At 38.3% G+C, this 17,597-nt stretch overlaps 1 protein-coding gene across 2 annotated transcripts in view; it reads right to left on the minus strand.

Moving 5' to 3' along the window:
• The window catches only part of pde4dip (phosphodiesterase 4D interacting protein), a 116,036-nt gene extending 99,455 nt beyond the window's left edge, over positions 1-16,581 (minus strand). The window contains exon 1 of one of the 2 annotated variants that reach the window (XM_022686515.2): positions 16,320-16,581. In XM_022686515.2, the coding sequence (XP_022542236.2) occupies positions 16,320-16,369 (50 nt within the window). In that variant the 5' untranslated portion in view covers positions 16,370-16,581. Of the gene's footprint in view, positions 1-5,862; positions 6,308-16,319 lie in introns of those variants that run through there. The other variant, XM_022686507.2, reaches the window with a different exon arrangement.
• Between the last annotated feature and the right edge of the window lie 1,016 nt (positions 16,582-17,597).

Here is a 17,597-nt window from a genome sequence, read left to right on the forward strand (position 1 = left end):
AACAACAGATAGGTGTTAGTGTTTAAACATACCGTTATCTGTTTTAGCAAAAGAACTCTTCATATGTTGAACAGTGTGACTTATTTTAGCTGCAGCCTTGAGATGATGGTTGAGACCTGACAGATAAGACCTGAACTCAAGTGTATCATCTTATTTAACTTGTCAAACTTTCACCCCATCAATACAATACAGCTAAAAATGTGTAAACTCTCTTGGCTGATTGTCTTTATTGGTTCCACAAGAAAGACTGTGGAAGCTTTCATAAAAAAATCCCTATAATAGTAATTGCTATTGGATATTACAGTTCTGCCTAAGAAACTGCACATATTCCTCCTGGGCTACATGCTAAGGTCACAGCTTTATATACAAAACAAGGGATTTTTCACTGAACAACAGAATGACAAATCTCCATAAGTCTGCACTGTGGATGGTTATCATATTGGATTCTATAAATACAAGTAAGCTTTTATTAACTCAGCACTATTCTGCTTTGCCTCTTCCTTGACATTCAGAACATATCCTCATTGATTGGTGACTAGTGGGTTTGGAGGGATGATTAAATTGCAGAGTATCAGCATAAATAAGTGCAAGCATGTGTAACTGGATACTGGGTTGAATACTGGGAGCTGCATGATCTGTACCGGCTCAATGTTATTGTGTTGTTCAGCTGAACAAAAAAAGACATTGAGTGAATCAGTTAGATGTTCCTCTGCTCCTACGTGTCACATGCCTCGTGCTCTGTTAGCATCTGGATGCGGATGTCCTATTTTTACTGAGTGACTAATCCTGAGGAATAAGCACAACACAACTGAATGGATGTGAATGTGCCACTGAAACATAATATTTTATATACTGGTGTCATAAATAACAATTAATCAATTAAAACATGTTCACAAGAAGAGTTCTTCAGGTGTTCTTTAATATTGAAGTTATATAATGTTTATTTGTGATTGTGAAATTGCAAAAGTGCACTAATTAGAACTAATTGCTGCTGGTTATTATTTATAATGCACTGTATACAGAAATATTACATATCAGGTGCTAGAATGTATTTTGAGACATTTTATGTAACATTATATAATACTCCTGGGTGCTAAATGAATACATTGTTATCTATAAATACTAATTTCTTAATAAAAACTCCACACCTTAATTAAGAGTCATTCCAGAGTTACTTTTATTAGTACCGTGTCACACAATGAAACATCTGCATACTTAAAGGTTTCTCAATAATATTCATGATCACATGACTAACAGAGCATTGAGAAAAAATTATCAACATCAGTGACATGTTTAGATTTGACTGATATGTCATGATGAAGCTTTTCCACCTTAAATGCAATAGATAAAACTGTGAGATAAAACAGTGTTATAGAGTCTTGTCAAAGAGTTAATCAATACTACAATTTAAAGAAGATACATATGTCATTTGACTGCTAACAATGTGAACCTCAAAGCTTGTTTGTTAATATACAGTTATTCCTGCATTTTAGGCATCCACAGCATTCCTAAAATTTGGTTTTATATACTTTGAAAAAAGCCAGGGTCTGTCAATGCATAGGGGTGTGTCAGCACACTTCGGTGATGCAGCATTAATGCAGACATGTGAACTGAGAATACTTAGAATAATAAATGCTGCCTTTAAAATGATATAATTTACAGGGACGCCCAAGCATTTTTCAACAAGACTATGCAAAATCAGATGCTGCACACACTTAAAGGCATGCCAGTGGAAAGGAGGGTACATGTGCTTAACAGGCCTGCCTGCAATACTGATCTGTCTTTAGTAAAGAATGTGTGGAGAACTTTAACAATGACACACCTTAAGATGTGTTTGTAGAAGAGTTTGGGACCGATTAACACCTTAAAAACTTAATTGCTTTGCCGAGTGTGCCAAAAGTGTTGTGAGAAGGATATCAACATTAGGTGGTAAATCCGTTATAATTTCAACTTTTTCAGAATATGTTGCAGGCCTGAAATGCAGGAATGTCCTGTATAATGTATAGAGATTCATGACATACAGGCATACTTTTTTATGAGTCAATATCAATCTTCAAGTAAGCTAAAGAAAACATGATATGAGATCAGATATGGCATAAACTTATTATGCTCATCACTTCCTAAATCAACTAATATTAATTAAATCCAGTGACAGCCACATCAGGTTTGGTTTTAGCCAGAACAGTGAAAGTAAAACAAAATGTAGGTCGATCTCAAGCTTGTCATGAAGCTGGGCAAGCTATCGTATGACAAAGCACCCTGACTAAACCAATAAAACAAAAGCATTTTTCAAAACAAATGAAAATAATCTTTCAGAAAAAAACAGTGAAAAAAAGTTATTTTAGATACTATTAGTAACTTAAATAGCTAAAAAGCAAAACCATGCAGAAGAGCTTGAGCTTGTGAGTGTGCCCATTAAAAAGATAGACAGTATATAAAACTCTGAATTTGAACCGATTAGTTGTATTCATATAATAAAACACGGGGTCTGTGTATTTTGTTACTTTTAGCTGGAAAAGTTACTCTAAGTAACGATTCCCTGATCCAAAACTAACTATATGGAAGTATTTGTTTGGCATCACTGCCATAACTAAGCCTGTCATTATAATTATCAATTTATTGTACAATAAATAGATCAATATGTTTGCTGACCTTGTTATTGTCTATTGTGTTTACTTGCATGTTTGTTTACATAAGAATTAACTTTACAAATGTTTTACCAAGTCACACAATGGCTACACAGACACAGTGGAGTGCAGAGTACAAGGAAAAAGATGTCACATTCCTCTTTAACAGGTCACAATGATTTTTTGAACAATATACCATCCAAAAAGTCCTTGTTTTTGTGACAGTGAGGCCTAGTCATAACAATCTTGCCATCTGTGTGTGTATGACAGTATTTATCTACCGGACATCTAGAATTAACTATGAACATTGTATATGCTACAAATAGAGCCTGTATACATGGTTTAAACCAAGGCTTCTTTTACAAGCAATAGTGACATACAGAAGTGTCAATGGCAATTCAAGTTTCTCTGCCTGAACTTGTGTAGACAGTTCTGCATTTTTTTACAATTACATGTAAAAAAAATCTTTCATTACTATGTAGTTAAGGTATGTTTATCAATCAGACTTATCAGACTACTCACCCTTGCATACTCAGTAACCCCTCACACCCTCTTCCTTTTAAAAGCCATTAGGCCATTAGGTGTGAATTAGTCACACTGAGTAGATAAGTGCGCTCAAACATTAACGCTGGCCAGCCGGTGTGAAAGATGCAGCCGTTAACTCCTCTCGCTTTGATCTCAGAGCCTAATAAATGAGCAGCACTCTAGAGCAGGCCTAATTTACATTATCCCTATCAGCATGTTAAAAAGAGTTACAGGAGGTCCATCAGAGCCGGGGTACATCAGGGAGACCACCTCAGACTGACTGGCTGAGAGACAGATAGTAGAATAGAAAGGGAACAACAGCAGATGGTCCCACATCAACAGCTGACAGAAGGAGTGTCTGAGTGTGAGTGTCTGTGTGTGTCAATGGTCTCAGCATGTCTGCTGATCTGACCCCTCAGGTGTGACTCAGAGTGTGTATGTGTATAAGTGTGTGTCCAAGGGGAAGAGCCTTGTGTAACATAAGTTATATATTCATAAGGATTCCCCAAACAAAGTTACCATAAACACTAACACTGGTTGGTTCCACTGTATGGGGTTATATACTGTATACAGTACATTGCAAGCTATCTGAGAAATGACAGGTAAAGCTGTATTTACAGTATCTAGATGATCTAATCAGTCCTCCAATAAAATAAATTATGTGAGCTGCTGATAGGAATTAGACAAATCCATATAGTGGCTAGAGTTCACAGAGAATATCACTGACCAACAACACACTCTGAATCTGGATTCATGATTATCTCTATATATTTTAATGTTATTTAGTGTTTTATATGGGAAGCCGGCTATAACCATTTTTCCCGGCTGTTCAAGAATTTGTACGGTACTTTCATAGACTGCCTGACCAAAAAAAGGGCACAGAAACTTATATTTGGTTGGACCGCCTTTACCTTTGATTGCAGTGCATTTTCTGATGCATTGATTCAATAAGCTTCTGCAATTTCACAAAATTTATTTCAATCCAGCATTGCATTAATTTTCACCAAGATCTTGCAGCATTGATGATGGTAGAGTCTGACAGCTGCACACAGTCTTCTCCAGCACATCCCAAAGATTCTCAATGAGGTTAAGATCTGAACTCTGTGGTGAACAATCCATGTGTGAAAATGATGATCTCATGCTCCCTGAATCACTATTTCACAATTCCAGCTCCATGAATGGAACATGCTCGTATCATCAGGGATGAAAAAATCAAATGATGGAATAACCTGGTCTATATTCAGTATATTCAGGAAGTCAGCTGACCTCATTCTTTCAGCACATACTGTTGCTGAACCTAGACCTGAGAAACTGCAGCAACACCACATCATTTACTTACTTAAATCCAGGTGGAGACTTTTTTTTGGCCAGACAGTGTATAACATAGTAAAAACATTACAACATGTGCTTAAGGCAGTGGAACTGTGTTTTTTGGAATGATGGTGCTCCATCCAATACTTCTGCAATAAGTTATGTAGTTGGGCATAACGTGGGGTGGTGATCAACCAACATCCTGACCTCACTAAGGAATTTGTCATTCAATCAATCAAATTGTAAAATCCAAAGCCTAGTTGAAAGCATTTTATGGATAGAAGACAGTTCATAGATAGGATGCTTATAGCTTAACAGATGATCACACATCCCTTAACCATTCCTGTCTGCACACCTACACTTTAAATTATCTGAACTTTAATGTTACTATGGGACACTTCAATCCGGATTCCACAGATTACAACAGACAATTGTTTGCACTCATCTGCAGCCTGGAGTATCCCATTTACTCATTGCATCTGGTCTTTATTTTTGGTCTGCTTATTTAGTGTCTTGTATTGATTGCCCTGTATATTTATTGCCCTGTCTGTTTATGGTCCTGTGTACACACAATCACAGCATCATAAACATGCATCTTTGCTGTTATTTTGGTCCTGATGTCACAGGTTAGGCCTGTTAAACTGTAGTTTTTCAACAAATTCAGGACATTTGTGTCATGAGAATGTACAAAAACAAACACACACAAACACACACACATACACGTGTACAAACAACTGTGTGCCTGGAAGGCCAACAACAATAATGCACTGTAGTTTGAGGTCAACACAGCAACCCGTAGTCATGACCACTTTGGTAAAACTCATAATTACACAGTGAAGATGGAAAACCCAGTGAATGGAACCAAAGAAACACCTCAAACCCAAGATATAACAATGTGTGCCAGACATGAATACATTGTTTAAAATATTGTGTAAATAAAAACGACTGACACCAATTCATTGATAATAGAACTTCAAGTGATCTTTCCTGTTGTGGAAATTGTCCATTGATTTAAACTACCTGAGACGTTCTGAATGTCACATAATGTTACAAAATCACTAAACAAATACCCTGTTATCTTCAACTGCAAATACTGCACACGTCACTATTGCAGAGTTCAGGGTAAGAAGACCCTGTACAGTGATTCTGCACTGTTACACATTACTGCAAGAGTTGAGCCAACATCTGTAGCGAAATTCAAACAGCATGCTCTTCTAGAAGACAGCACATTCTCTATTATTTCTATTACTAAGAACTAACTGACCAAGAAAACAAGAGAAAATGACATCTTAAATGACCAAAATGACAAACCACAGCTATAACCACAACAGTCTAATCATTTTCTTCAGAGAACTGTATGCAATTTACTTTTTTCCATGATTGACGGAAAACGCCTTACCTGCCTCGGTACAGAAAGCCACTCATCTTCACCACGTCCAAACCACATATACGAAAGGTGAAAAAGAGCAGACAGGAACAAACTCCACTTCAGAGCTTCTTCTTTAGAGGAGGAGAGAACAGGCTATGGTCTGATCTCAGGCCAGTCCTTCAGGGAAGCCCTCTCTATTCCAGTTCCCACAGAGTAATCCAGCCAGGAGTCCACACACACAAACACACACTGGGAGTGCAAGCCTCTGTTTCTCTCAGGACTGCAGAGCAGAGATGGTCAATTGACGTGGCAGAGTCACACTCAGTGGTCAGCAAGGCGCTGGGCAGGCTATCCTCACACACACACACACACACACACACACACACACACTCACACTCTACACCGGCGAGAAGTAAACAGCACTGAGGTGAAAGCACACACAGACTTCTAGAGCACCTGGCTCACTCTGAAAGCCTGATCTGTTTGAGCATGCTCACAGACAGGATTCTCTCTGTGCGTAAGTGTGAGCACAACCCATTCAGGGCCTTCCTACCTAGGCATGAGGGCCACTGCTTTTGGGTGTTAGCTGTTAGCCTGCGGCGGTTTGTGAGGGGGTGGAGAGACGGCAGGGAGGAGGGCTGAGAAAGACACAGGTTCAGGCAGGTCTGTAGCAGGTAAAACACAGGCTTTACGCAGACTACCTCCCACCACAGAAGCTGAAGATTCACCCGTAGTTCCAATAAAAGACGAGGAAGAGGAGAGAGCTGATCCACAATGCCAAAGGATTCTGGGCCTCATTCGCCAAAATCTTCCTAAGTTTTTTCTTGCATCAGCTTTTTCTTTTTTAACTAGTTCCCGAGAAGATCTAATTAAAATTCTACATCAGACTTGTGATGTGTTTTTAAACAACACATCAAAAAATGTGGGTATTAAGAATATTTATTTCTTAAAAATAGTTGTCTTCACGGGCATTTTCATGGGCCAACACACAGTTACCCATTGTCGTCAAAACTACAGAGTATTAGTGGCATAAAACATTTTTTACATGACAATTACCTAATCTCTCTTAATCCTTTTCATATAAAAAAGCCTGTGTTTTTGTGTCTTTGAAGCATATGTAAATGATCACTGCTCTGACTGACTGCCCTTCATTGTTCCTTTTTAAAGAACAGTCAGGGATAAATCACTCCATGTAGGTTTAGCATGAATATACAAGGTTAAAAAAGTGCTACAGGACAAACTAATATTCGAAATTTAGAACAATTTTATGGACTATAAGGCAGAACATATAAGATGCACTATCAGTGAAATTCTATTTTTCTGACTGATTTCATACACAAGGCAAACCGGATTATAAGAGCCTTTTTAGGAACAATAGTAAGGAACAGGGGTGTCACCATGTTTCCCTGCTAACTGGGAAGCTGGGGGAAGAGTAAGTAAACAAAACTGTTATTCTTAAAAAAAAACATTGTATGTCAAATGAGAACTGGATGTTAATCTACACAGATTTCTCTCCTGAAAACTATTTATTTGGGTGTGTAAAGCGCTTCCTTTTATTTAGTTACAAAAGCTTAAATTTCTAATATTTTCAACAGTACAGTTAGCAGCAGCGCTAGCCACGCTTAGCAGCAGCGCTAGGCAAGGTTAGCAGGGCTCAGTGCTAGTAAATGCCGCCTGACAGAGCCACACTGAGGAGCCCTAAGTGTTTCGGTAAGCCAGGGTCCTATTCGTGCCACGTAGCTTGTTTTAACACGGTAAACATGCAGACTACAGATGTGCTCACTACAGATATACTCACCTCTGAACAGCGAAAGGGCTAGCGTTGCGGTTAGCGCGTAATGCTAATGCTGCTCCAGCTATGGTGCTGTAGAAGCTTCACTGAAAATTCTTTATAACAATGTACTTCAGCAGAGTGGCTTTACTGCTCCTTAAAACCTCTAACCTCACTGGTACAAGTCATACATTAGGCGTAGCGGAATAAAAGGTACACTGTTGATTCTTGTGAAAAAATTTTAGTCCAAAAAATATGGTAAAGTATTTAGGCAATTTTACTCAATAAGAGCCCCTAAAAAACAATAAAAGAGCCCAGTCACTTGAGGGTGTTCAATGAGATGCATAGTTTAGATTTTTTACATGAAATTCCACACACACACACAAAACAGAAAATGTAAGGACCACTAAAATATTTACAAATTAAATAACTCCTTTATCCTGAAGCAATATTTGACCCTTGTAATCTACTGTTAATGAACTACACAGCTTGTTAGAAATGAATGCATGTGAATATTTCAGCTATCTATCTTCTTTGAAGCTTCTTGTCATCACGGGACCAAAGCCTCCTGGAAATAACTGGGTGCAGGGAATGAATACCCCCTGGACAGGCCAGCAGTGCTACACAGGGTACCCATTCACTGCACACTCACACCTATGGTGCAGTTTAGCATAGCCAACACACCTCCCATGTGTGTATTCTGGAGGTGTGAGGAAATAAGGAAAAAACACCAAAATCCTAAAACAGGAAGGATTTAGCAACCATATTGAGATTACTTTAAATATTTCAGCATTTTTGTATTAAATATGGATGTATCCTACTGTATTCTGTTTTTCAGCTTGTGCTCTATCTTACTGTAAAATGTATGTATTTTCCTTAATAATGCTTAAAATCATCAAGGCTTCTAGAAGAATAAGCCCAACTGCTCTGAATTATAGTCATTGTAGTATCTGAATAATAATCCTTAAACTGGAAGCCTTTAGAAAGTTGGTGAGTGTTAGTGTCTTGCTAGATTTCACAGGTTTAAGTTTAATAAATGATTTAGGTATCTCTAGGTCAAGTGGTCAATAATAGGGCTTCACGACACGGACAAATAGTGCAATGTGTGATAAAACTGCTGGACTTCCCAACATCAATGTGAAACAATAAATAAGGATTCTATATTAGTTTAAGCTCCAGAAAGGTTTTTGGTCTTGGGCTAGGCTGCACTTATTTTTCCCAGGTTAATAAGTAGTTTGGTGTGTTCACTGTTTGGTGTGTTTCTATCTCACTCTACCTCACCCTTTATTTTATCACCCTAACTCTATCTGACTCTACCTCAGACTGTCTTTCTCTACCACACTTTGCCTAACTCTACCTCACTCTACCTCTCTCTCTTTCTGTACCAGACACTACATGACTGCGTAACTCTACCTCACTCTATCTTACTCTACCTCACTCTATCTTACTCTACCTCACTCTACCTCCATTTCTTTCTCTACCTTACTCTGCATAACTCTACCTCACTTTACCTCTCTCTCTTTTTCTACCTGACACTACATGTCTGCCAACTCCAGCTCACTTTAGCGCACTTTTTTTTCTGCCTGACTCTATCTGACTCTGCATAACTCTACCTCACTCTGTCTCCCTCTATCTTTCTTTATCTGACTCTACCTTACTCTGCCTAACTCTAATTCCCTCTACATCACTTTACCTTTCTCTACCTGAATCTACCTTACTCTGCCTACCTCTCCATCCCTCTACCTCACTTTGCCTTTCTCTACCTGACTCTACCTTACTCTGCCTAACTCTACCTCCTTCTACCTCATTTTACCTTTCTCTACCTGACTCTACCTTACTCCGCCTACCTCTCCATCCCTCTATCTCATTTTACCTTTCTCTACCTGACTCTACCTTAATCTGCCTAACTCTACCACACTCTGCTTTCCTCTACCTCACTTTATCTTTCTCTACCTGACTATACATTACTCTGCCTAACTCTACCTCACTTTACCTTTCTCTACCTGACTGCTTAACTCTACCTTACTCTGCCTTCCTCTGTCTTGTTCTATTTGACTCTACCTTACTCTGCCTAACTCTTCCCCACTCTCTTTCTCTATCTGACTCTAAATGATTTTTCCTAACTCTACCTCCTTCTACCTGACTTAATCTTTCTTTACCTGACTCTACATTACTCCGCCTAACTCTACCTCCCTCTATAGCCTCATTATGACACATAATCACAGTCTGTGGCATAAAGAGTCCCCTCTGTTGCTGCATGCCAGTAATGCAATTTGAGTGTATTGTTTTTTATAATGTTACTACAGCTCTTCTGATCTGTTTATTGTGAAAAAAAATGTTTTATGATAACACCTAATATGGTTTTGAAGGGAGATGGGTGTTAATCTTACAGTTTCTGAGTAACTTCAGATAGTGAGGACATTCCATCACGAACAGAGCTCTCCCTGGTTTCTAGATAAAAAGGGTGCGGTTAAGGTGGGGCTGCGGTGAATTTAACTGTGCGTTTTCCCGCCGTGGCTCTGCCTTTGTTGTTATTCAGACAACAAACGAATCACTCAGTTACAAACTGTCTGATGTGGTAAATCGTTCATTACATGCTAAACATTAGACAAGTCTGTATTGCTCACAAGACAAGACAAGATACTCACATCTACCAAAGCTTTTGCAAGTTTAGCCAGTTTTTTTAAAAAACATTTTTCAGATATTCTCCCTGAAGCAGCGCAGGTTCATTCCCGAGGGAGGGGGAGAAATACCATTATGCTCCACTGGCTCAAAGTGTTCCTCACATGCCAAAGTTATGCAACCACAAAAAACAACATCAGCATGTCAAATCCTTTTCAAAGGCCCTGTGTACTCATGGTCTTCCTCACCTACCTCTTATAAACACGACATTAGAGTCATTTCATTCTGACCATGCCGACTTACCCAATCCATATTAGGGCCATTGCTTGTCATTTGAAGCTGGTCTGTGGAATCTCACACTTCCACTCTAGAGAACAACACAGTGTCCAACATTCTCTCTCTCTCTAAACACCGCTCTCCAGCATGGTGAAAACACCATCCCAGCATAACATGGTTACATTACATTTTAAGCCTTAGATGTTATGTTTATGAAGCAAGTACAGATCTCCTGTTAAAAATGTGATGTTTAAATTTTGTACCACACTTAGCAATGTTTTATCATTAATTAAATCATATTTATATAATTCAGTCATTAAGATTGAAACAATATGGTGAGAAATCGGTGGATAATAACATGTCTACAACACAATTAAAGCCATTTTATTTATTAGACAAAACTACCAGTGTATTTTCCATCTGTCTTCTAAGCTCATAAAGGTAAAATAGTGCTAAACACATCAAACTCCTCTGAATGACTGAATGCATACCTTGTGACCCAATCTAATGAGTACTTTTTTATTAGTTCAAATCTAGTGCCAGAGGAGTTACGACATATGCATATTTAGTGAACACAGTGTACATTTTTATTGCAGTATAAAATCTGTCTGAAGACTTTGTTCTTGTTGGGTACACTGTGTTTTAACTCGAGTGTGTGTTTGAGCTCATTAAGAGCCAAGTTTGGGTTGGTAAGCAATTTTTTTGTAATTAGAGTATCAAAAAAAGGTGGATTATGTTTTTATGTATTATATTTGTTTCTTGTTAAGAATAAAAGTTTCTGATATATTTTTATATTTAGCTTTGTTCGAACATACTGCTACACATATGCTAGAATGTTTCGACTTTCCCTTTAAGATATATATATATTTCAATACAATAGATAGGAAGTTTGACAGTAGATAGACAGACAGATAGATACATACATAGATAGATCATTGCTTAGTAGAAATACAATAAAACAAGGTTCTTAATATTATGAAAGTACCTCCAGACCTATGAGCAGAATGATGCTGATTGGAGTCACTCTTTTACACTGATCTGAAGTCAGATGTACTGTTTCTCTAATAAAGCTGAAGATGAATACTCTGGGACTTGTGGGATAGTGAAAAGACAGGTAAAGTGCTTTGTAAGAGCTTGGTTTAGAATATCTTTTGAGGGCAGTCTTTTTATGGCAGTGCACACGTGTGCATGAAATCCAGGAGCTACCATGACCCTGTAATTACAGAGGCGACGGCCCTGCGCTCCCAACACACCATCCGAGCCTCAGTGTTTGAACAGCTGCTCAGACACAGCTGCTGGACATTTAACTGACAGAAAACCTTGAGTCAGAACAGGTTCTCTGCACTGCTGCATCCAGGTAAAGCAGTGCCCTTTAATAACCTGAAGGCTAACGGTACTGCACCAGTGAAACTCTTATTTAGTCTAAGCCTTAGCTTAGTCTGGGCCTGGAATACCAGCTATATATGAAACATTTTGACCTCAGATTTATTCCAAACTATTTCTGCTATAAACCAGTAAGTGTATTGCAAAATACAAGTTAATGACGTGAAGAATACTGATAGCAATAACAACAAAAATAACTAAATAACAATTAAATAATATAAGTGTGGATATCTGCAACAGTGTTTAAATGGGAATTGTAATTTTGTGTGTAATTTGAGACTTTCAGAGTGTTCAAAGAACTTGTTTGTTAATGGTAATGATGATGCTAATGATAGTGTTAATGAGTTTCAGTGAGGTAATAAATAGAAACATGGGGGAACTTGATGTTGATAATGTAAGTCATATGCAGGCCTGGATTTTCGAAAATATATAAGTACAAAGAAAGTTTTGGAAAAGTTGTGAAAATGTAGTCTACAAGTTTTTGTGTTTCCATTTATCAACAGAGAAAATCTATTTTGAGCTAAAAAAAAAAAATGGATCAGCTCAGAGTTAATTCAGTAATTAAGCCCTACACATTAAAGCTGTCAGGATCTGACACACATTTTATTAAAAAATAAAAAATGTGTGTCAACATTTTTATCAGATTCTTTTTAGACCTATTATAATCTATTTTAAATATATATATATATATATATATATATATATATATATATATATATATATATATATATATATATATATATATATATATATATATATATATTTTTTTTTTTTTTTTTTATTGTCCATGTCTGCCCTGATGTTTTAAAAATCGTAAGGTCATGTTAATTTGCCTTAAAAGCATGAAAAAGTCATGAAAAAATCATGGAAATTTACTGGCTAAAACGTGCATGAACCCTGATTAAAAACCTCCACAAAAACTACATTATTTTCTGAAATGTACATTATAACAGTAAAGCAGTTAACACATATAAACAGTGATTACTGCTTTGATATCACTCATAACTGTGTCATTATGTGTATGTATTATGTGCGTGTGTGTATATGTATGTATTTCATATTAATTTAAGCCAAACGATTAACCATAACATAAACCATAACTATGTAGAATAATTTTTTATATTAATATGAATTGTTATCCAATATATCCACATAAAAGGTGAAAAGGGAGGCCTAAATTAAAACCTTTACTGTAGTAGTTGTGTAAAATTGTCTTCAGATAAGTCTGCGAGTGATTTATTGGCTCTGAGCTTATCATGGTATGCTTGGTCTGACAGAGTCCATATAATGGAACAAGATCATATCAGTATTCACTCCCCTCTCTACATTTTAGGCAGCATTGAATCAGGCAAATTTAAGCGAACTGTCATCAGTGATTTGTTGCACCACAACACAGATGGAACTGTGAAGCAGACTTAATGAAAGACAGGAGTCTTTGCCGGTGCTGGTGAATGAGGCAGTCAGAACTCAGCGGAAAGTGAGAAAACAATGCTTTTGCATCCCAGTGCAGGTGGAACAGTTCTGCCCGCTATGTGATGAGTGCAACCCCGCATGTATCTGTGGCATATACTGTATCTACATACTGAGATAATACGACTGTGAGCGCTGGGCTGCCATCTGTGAAGAATGAAAGCCAGGCAATTCTTTCTTCACTAAAGGACAGCCTGATTAGAAACAGGACCTGTCCTTCATTTGTATGTGAGGAGTGGAGGGTGGTGGGGGGTGAGGGGGTGAGGAGATGTACTCCCTAATTAACTCTGTCACATTTTTACAAGCTGTTAATGAGACTCCTTAACTCTTACAACGTGCGTGTGGCGCTCCGCATCCGTCTGCAACAATTGGAAACAGATACAATCTCACAATAACAAGAGCTTAATTAAAGATACTAGAAGTGTGAGAGCAGAAAGGTACTTGATCCTGACAAAAAAAAACACCCAAACAAAGACAAACAAGGCAGAGCCAAGCAAAACTCTCAACTAATGAGGCAAAAAAGCACAAGGCCCATTTCCTCAATGAGCTAAAGCGTGAAGGACAGTTTCTAAAACGAAGACCCAGAGAAGTGTGATTGTTCCTTTGACCAGATCTGAATAGAGTGAAGACTGAAGATATCAAATAAATAAACCTAATAGATCTTTCTATCACTAATTTACCATTTGCAAAGCCCACCCAGTAGTCAAATATTACCCAAAGCAACCTGCATTATTAGGATGAAGGCTTGTGCTTGTACTTCTTCAAATTACATAAAGCACCACCTCATCTATACAAACCACAGGATACCACTACTCATATATACCATTACACAGCTGAACACATTTGTTGGCTGATAAAATACATTGTTACATCAGTTTACACTAGGCCTGTCACAATAGCATTTTTTGTGGACGATATACCATCTCAGACATTATTGCAATAAATGTTATTATTGTCATTTTAAGATAATTTAAATTTAAATGTCAATGAATAATGATAATAGTACAGGATAACCAATCAGCTATATCCTTTTAAATACAACACAATTTTAATAATCATAGTCTTCTCTTTACAGCATGACTTGCATGGCAAAGCTGCATAATCATCTGATACTGGTAGGATACACAACAAATATGTAATGCACTTCTGTTTTACATACACGTAAAGCTGTTTATTTAGAGACATAATAGTAATGCTAGTATAAAGCCAAAATCTGTATTTTGATTATGAGAATTTCAACCTACCAGGATCCTCAGTGAGCTTCAATCTACACTCTCCACATATCCCTATAACATCCATATACATCCAGCATTGGACACCTGCTCAATCTCTTATTCCACAATCAACAGTTGTATTAAGTTAGTTTGTTTTTTGACTAATTCTCTCTGCTGTCCAGGGAAGATTTTCTGCTTGATTCTGGAGAGGTCAAGATGTTGGATTTTTTAACATTCCACCTCATGGAGCACTATCATTCCAGAGAACACAGTTCCACTGCTCCGCAGCTCAGTGCTGGGGGCTTTATACCCCTCTTCCCCAGAATTGGCATTAGGAATGGTGCAGGTTCATGTGTTTCTGCTTTTAAAAATCCTTTTTTGGGCAGTACTTTCCTATGAGGGACTGGGCAAGCTGTGTGTTAGCAATAGGTGCAAGTACAAGTGCAAATAGCTTAATACGTTCAGTTTATTTACATCTGCACTGCAGGTGTGCAATATCATATTATGCAATAGTATTGAAAAAAAAAACAAATTGACACAGTAAAAATAACTCCATACCCTGATATTGTGATATTCTTAAAATCAGTTTTGAAAGTAGTTTTGCTGTATTTATTTAAAATTATTTGTTTGCACTTTATATGTATACACTTAACTCCTACAGAATTAGCTCCTACAGAGTTGATTTCAACTCTATCCCATGGTTTATACAGCTTCACACTCTTTGAAGTTAAATAAACACTTTCAAATTAGTTAAACATTTAACACCAGAGTTTATTTTTAACTCACATTTGTATTTGTTTAACTCCATTAATTGTTACGCTAACACTGATAAATTAGAAGATTAGTCAAATTATTAGTCTATTTATGATTGAATTATTATTCAGGGGAGGTTAGCTTGTGTTTTTGGTTCCTAAAACAGGATAAAATCTATGTCCTGCCAGTGTTTTTTTTTTCATTGCAGTTTTCAGTGCATTGCCAAGATGATAATTTGCTCTTATAGCCTACAACACGTTGGCTAGGCAAACAACAATTGAATAAAATGTAATGGGATACCCAATGAAAGGTAGCAACGCAAGACTACACACTGATGGTAATATGTATATACAGTAGAACATTCTTGAAATAAATTTAAAGAAATTCATTTTCATGATCTTACTTTAGGGCCATTTTGCCCACCCCGAATCTGCACAATTAATAGTAGTATAATAGTGATGAGTCCAAACGTTTGACTGGTACTGTATAACCCCAGAGATGCCAGTGGTTTATAAAACATAAGAACAGAGTAAACAGGATGTATATTTGTTTATTTCTGGTTTGCTCGTTTAAACGAATAGTCTATTAGTAATGTAATGTTGTTATGGTTGTATTTAGTTGTATGTAAGTAATTTTGTTGCGTTTGTTTTATTATGTTTGAGCTCTGATGCCCATAAGATCCTACCCTGGTACCTATAGGTCACTAGAGCTGTGTGGAGTGTGAGGAGAGCCCGGTGAGTGTTTACAGCCTCAGTGTGAGGAGAGCCCGGGCTCTCTGACAGGTGAACTTTCACACAGCAGAGCAGAGCAGAGCTGAGACTAACACTAATAAACCTCAGCGTTTAAACCGCCGAATCAGCGGCTCTAGTCTACAGTCAGCGCGGCGGGGTGTCTCCACTCTCTCCCTCTGTTCTCTACCGAAAGAGGAGCAGCATCACTGTAAGAGAGGAGGGGGGTCTGTGAGCCTCTGTCAGCGAGTGTCAGTCAGTGTGTCCTACCTCTCTGTTCTGCTCCAGCCCCGCTCAGACTCCGTGTCCCCCCGGTCCATGTTAACACCTCCTCCAGCCCCGCTCTCCCCGCGGCTCGCGCCTTCACACCGCACGCGCCACCGAGCGCCTGATCCGGCGGACTGAAGGCGGGCACGAGCCTCTCCCCGCCGCGTCCACAGGATGATGCTCGGCTCGCTGTCACTGTGCTGCTGCTGCTGCAGGCAGCCTGAACTCGCGCCTGCTACGAGATGCTCTCGCGCGCGCCTGTCTGTCTGCGCGTGAGCGAGCGCGCGCCTCTACATCAAAGAGACCGTCCCGCCGAGGCCGCGTGACACGGTGAGCTGAAGCGGGAAGCTTATCTGTAGAGAAACGTGGAAAGACATGACTGCCGTTCACCGAACCTCACAACAAGCACCCAGAGACCCTGTCTTATCACTGAAACTGCTCACACAAGACTGTCTCTGTCCAATCAAAAACAAGTATCTCCATTTTTAGTCCATTTTTACTTTACTACATAATTTGCACAAACACTCCCTTAGAGTGTGTCAATATTTCTTCATTAATGGACCAATAAAAATTGTCCAAAATGACCTGAACTTAATTACAACACAGTGGTAAATCAACACTGTTAGTGTTAAATTAACACAGAGAGTGTAAAATTGAACATCAACCATGTTGTCTTTACACTGGAGAATTTACTGTAAAGTTAACAAGGTTTTTTGTCTCTCTTCTGTAAAGTTGCTGCTTTTGAAATACATGTTTTTCATTGGACAGCAATGGTACACAGTTAAAAATGGATTCTTCAATGGTTCTTTAGTAAAGTCAATGACCTTGTGTAGAACAAGACACAAGAAAAAGATATCTATTAGGTATCTGTAGTGCACCAGCCAATTGCGGGCACAGCTTGATTTAGGCCTGTGTTGGAGTGTCTTTGGTATCTTGAGGGTGCAAAAACTATGCCTTGTGCAGCTCCAAACACACAAAAGATGTGTACTAATTCTCTAAAATTATGGGTGTGTTTTGGGGCTAACGTGAAATAAACCAAGCAACCAGTGTGCTAGTTGCCATTCTACGGTGGCCGAGAAAGCCCAACGCAGTGCAAATTGAAAAGCGCTGCAAAAGCACAAAACACATCCATCAAAATTACAACACAGGCGCAGCAAATAGAAAAACGCGCTGCAAATAGAAAAACGCGCTGCAAATAGAACCACAACACAACGGAATTTTCCCGGGGGACCTTAAAAGATACTGTACCAGCTAAGCTGCGTCTTCAGTAACGTCTCGGAC

This window comes from Astyanax mexicanus, chromosome 1 (assembly GCF_023375975.1).
Source record: "Astyanax mexicanus isolate ESR-SI-001 chromosome 1, AstMex3_surface, whole genome shotgun sequence".
NCBI classification, from domain to species: domain Eukaryota; kingdom Metazoa; phylum Chordata; class Actinopteri; order Characiformes; family Acestrorhamphidae; genus Astyanax; species Astyanax mexicanus.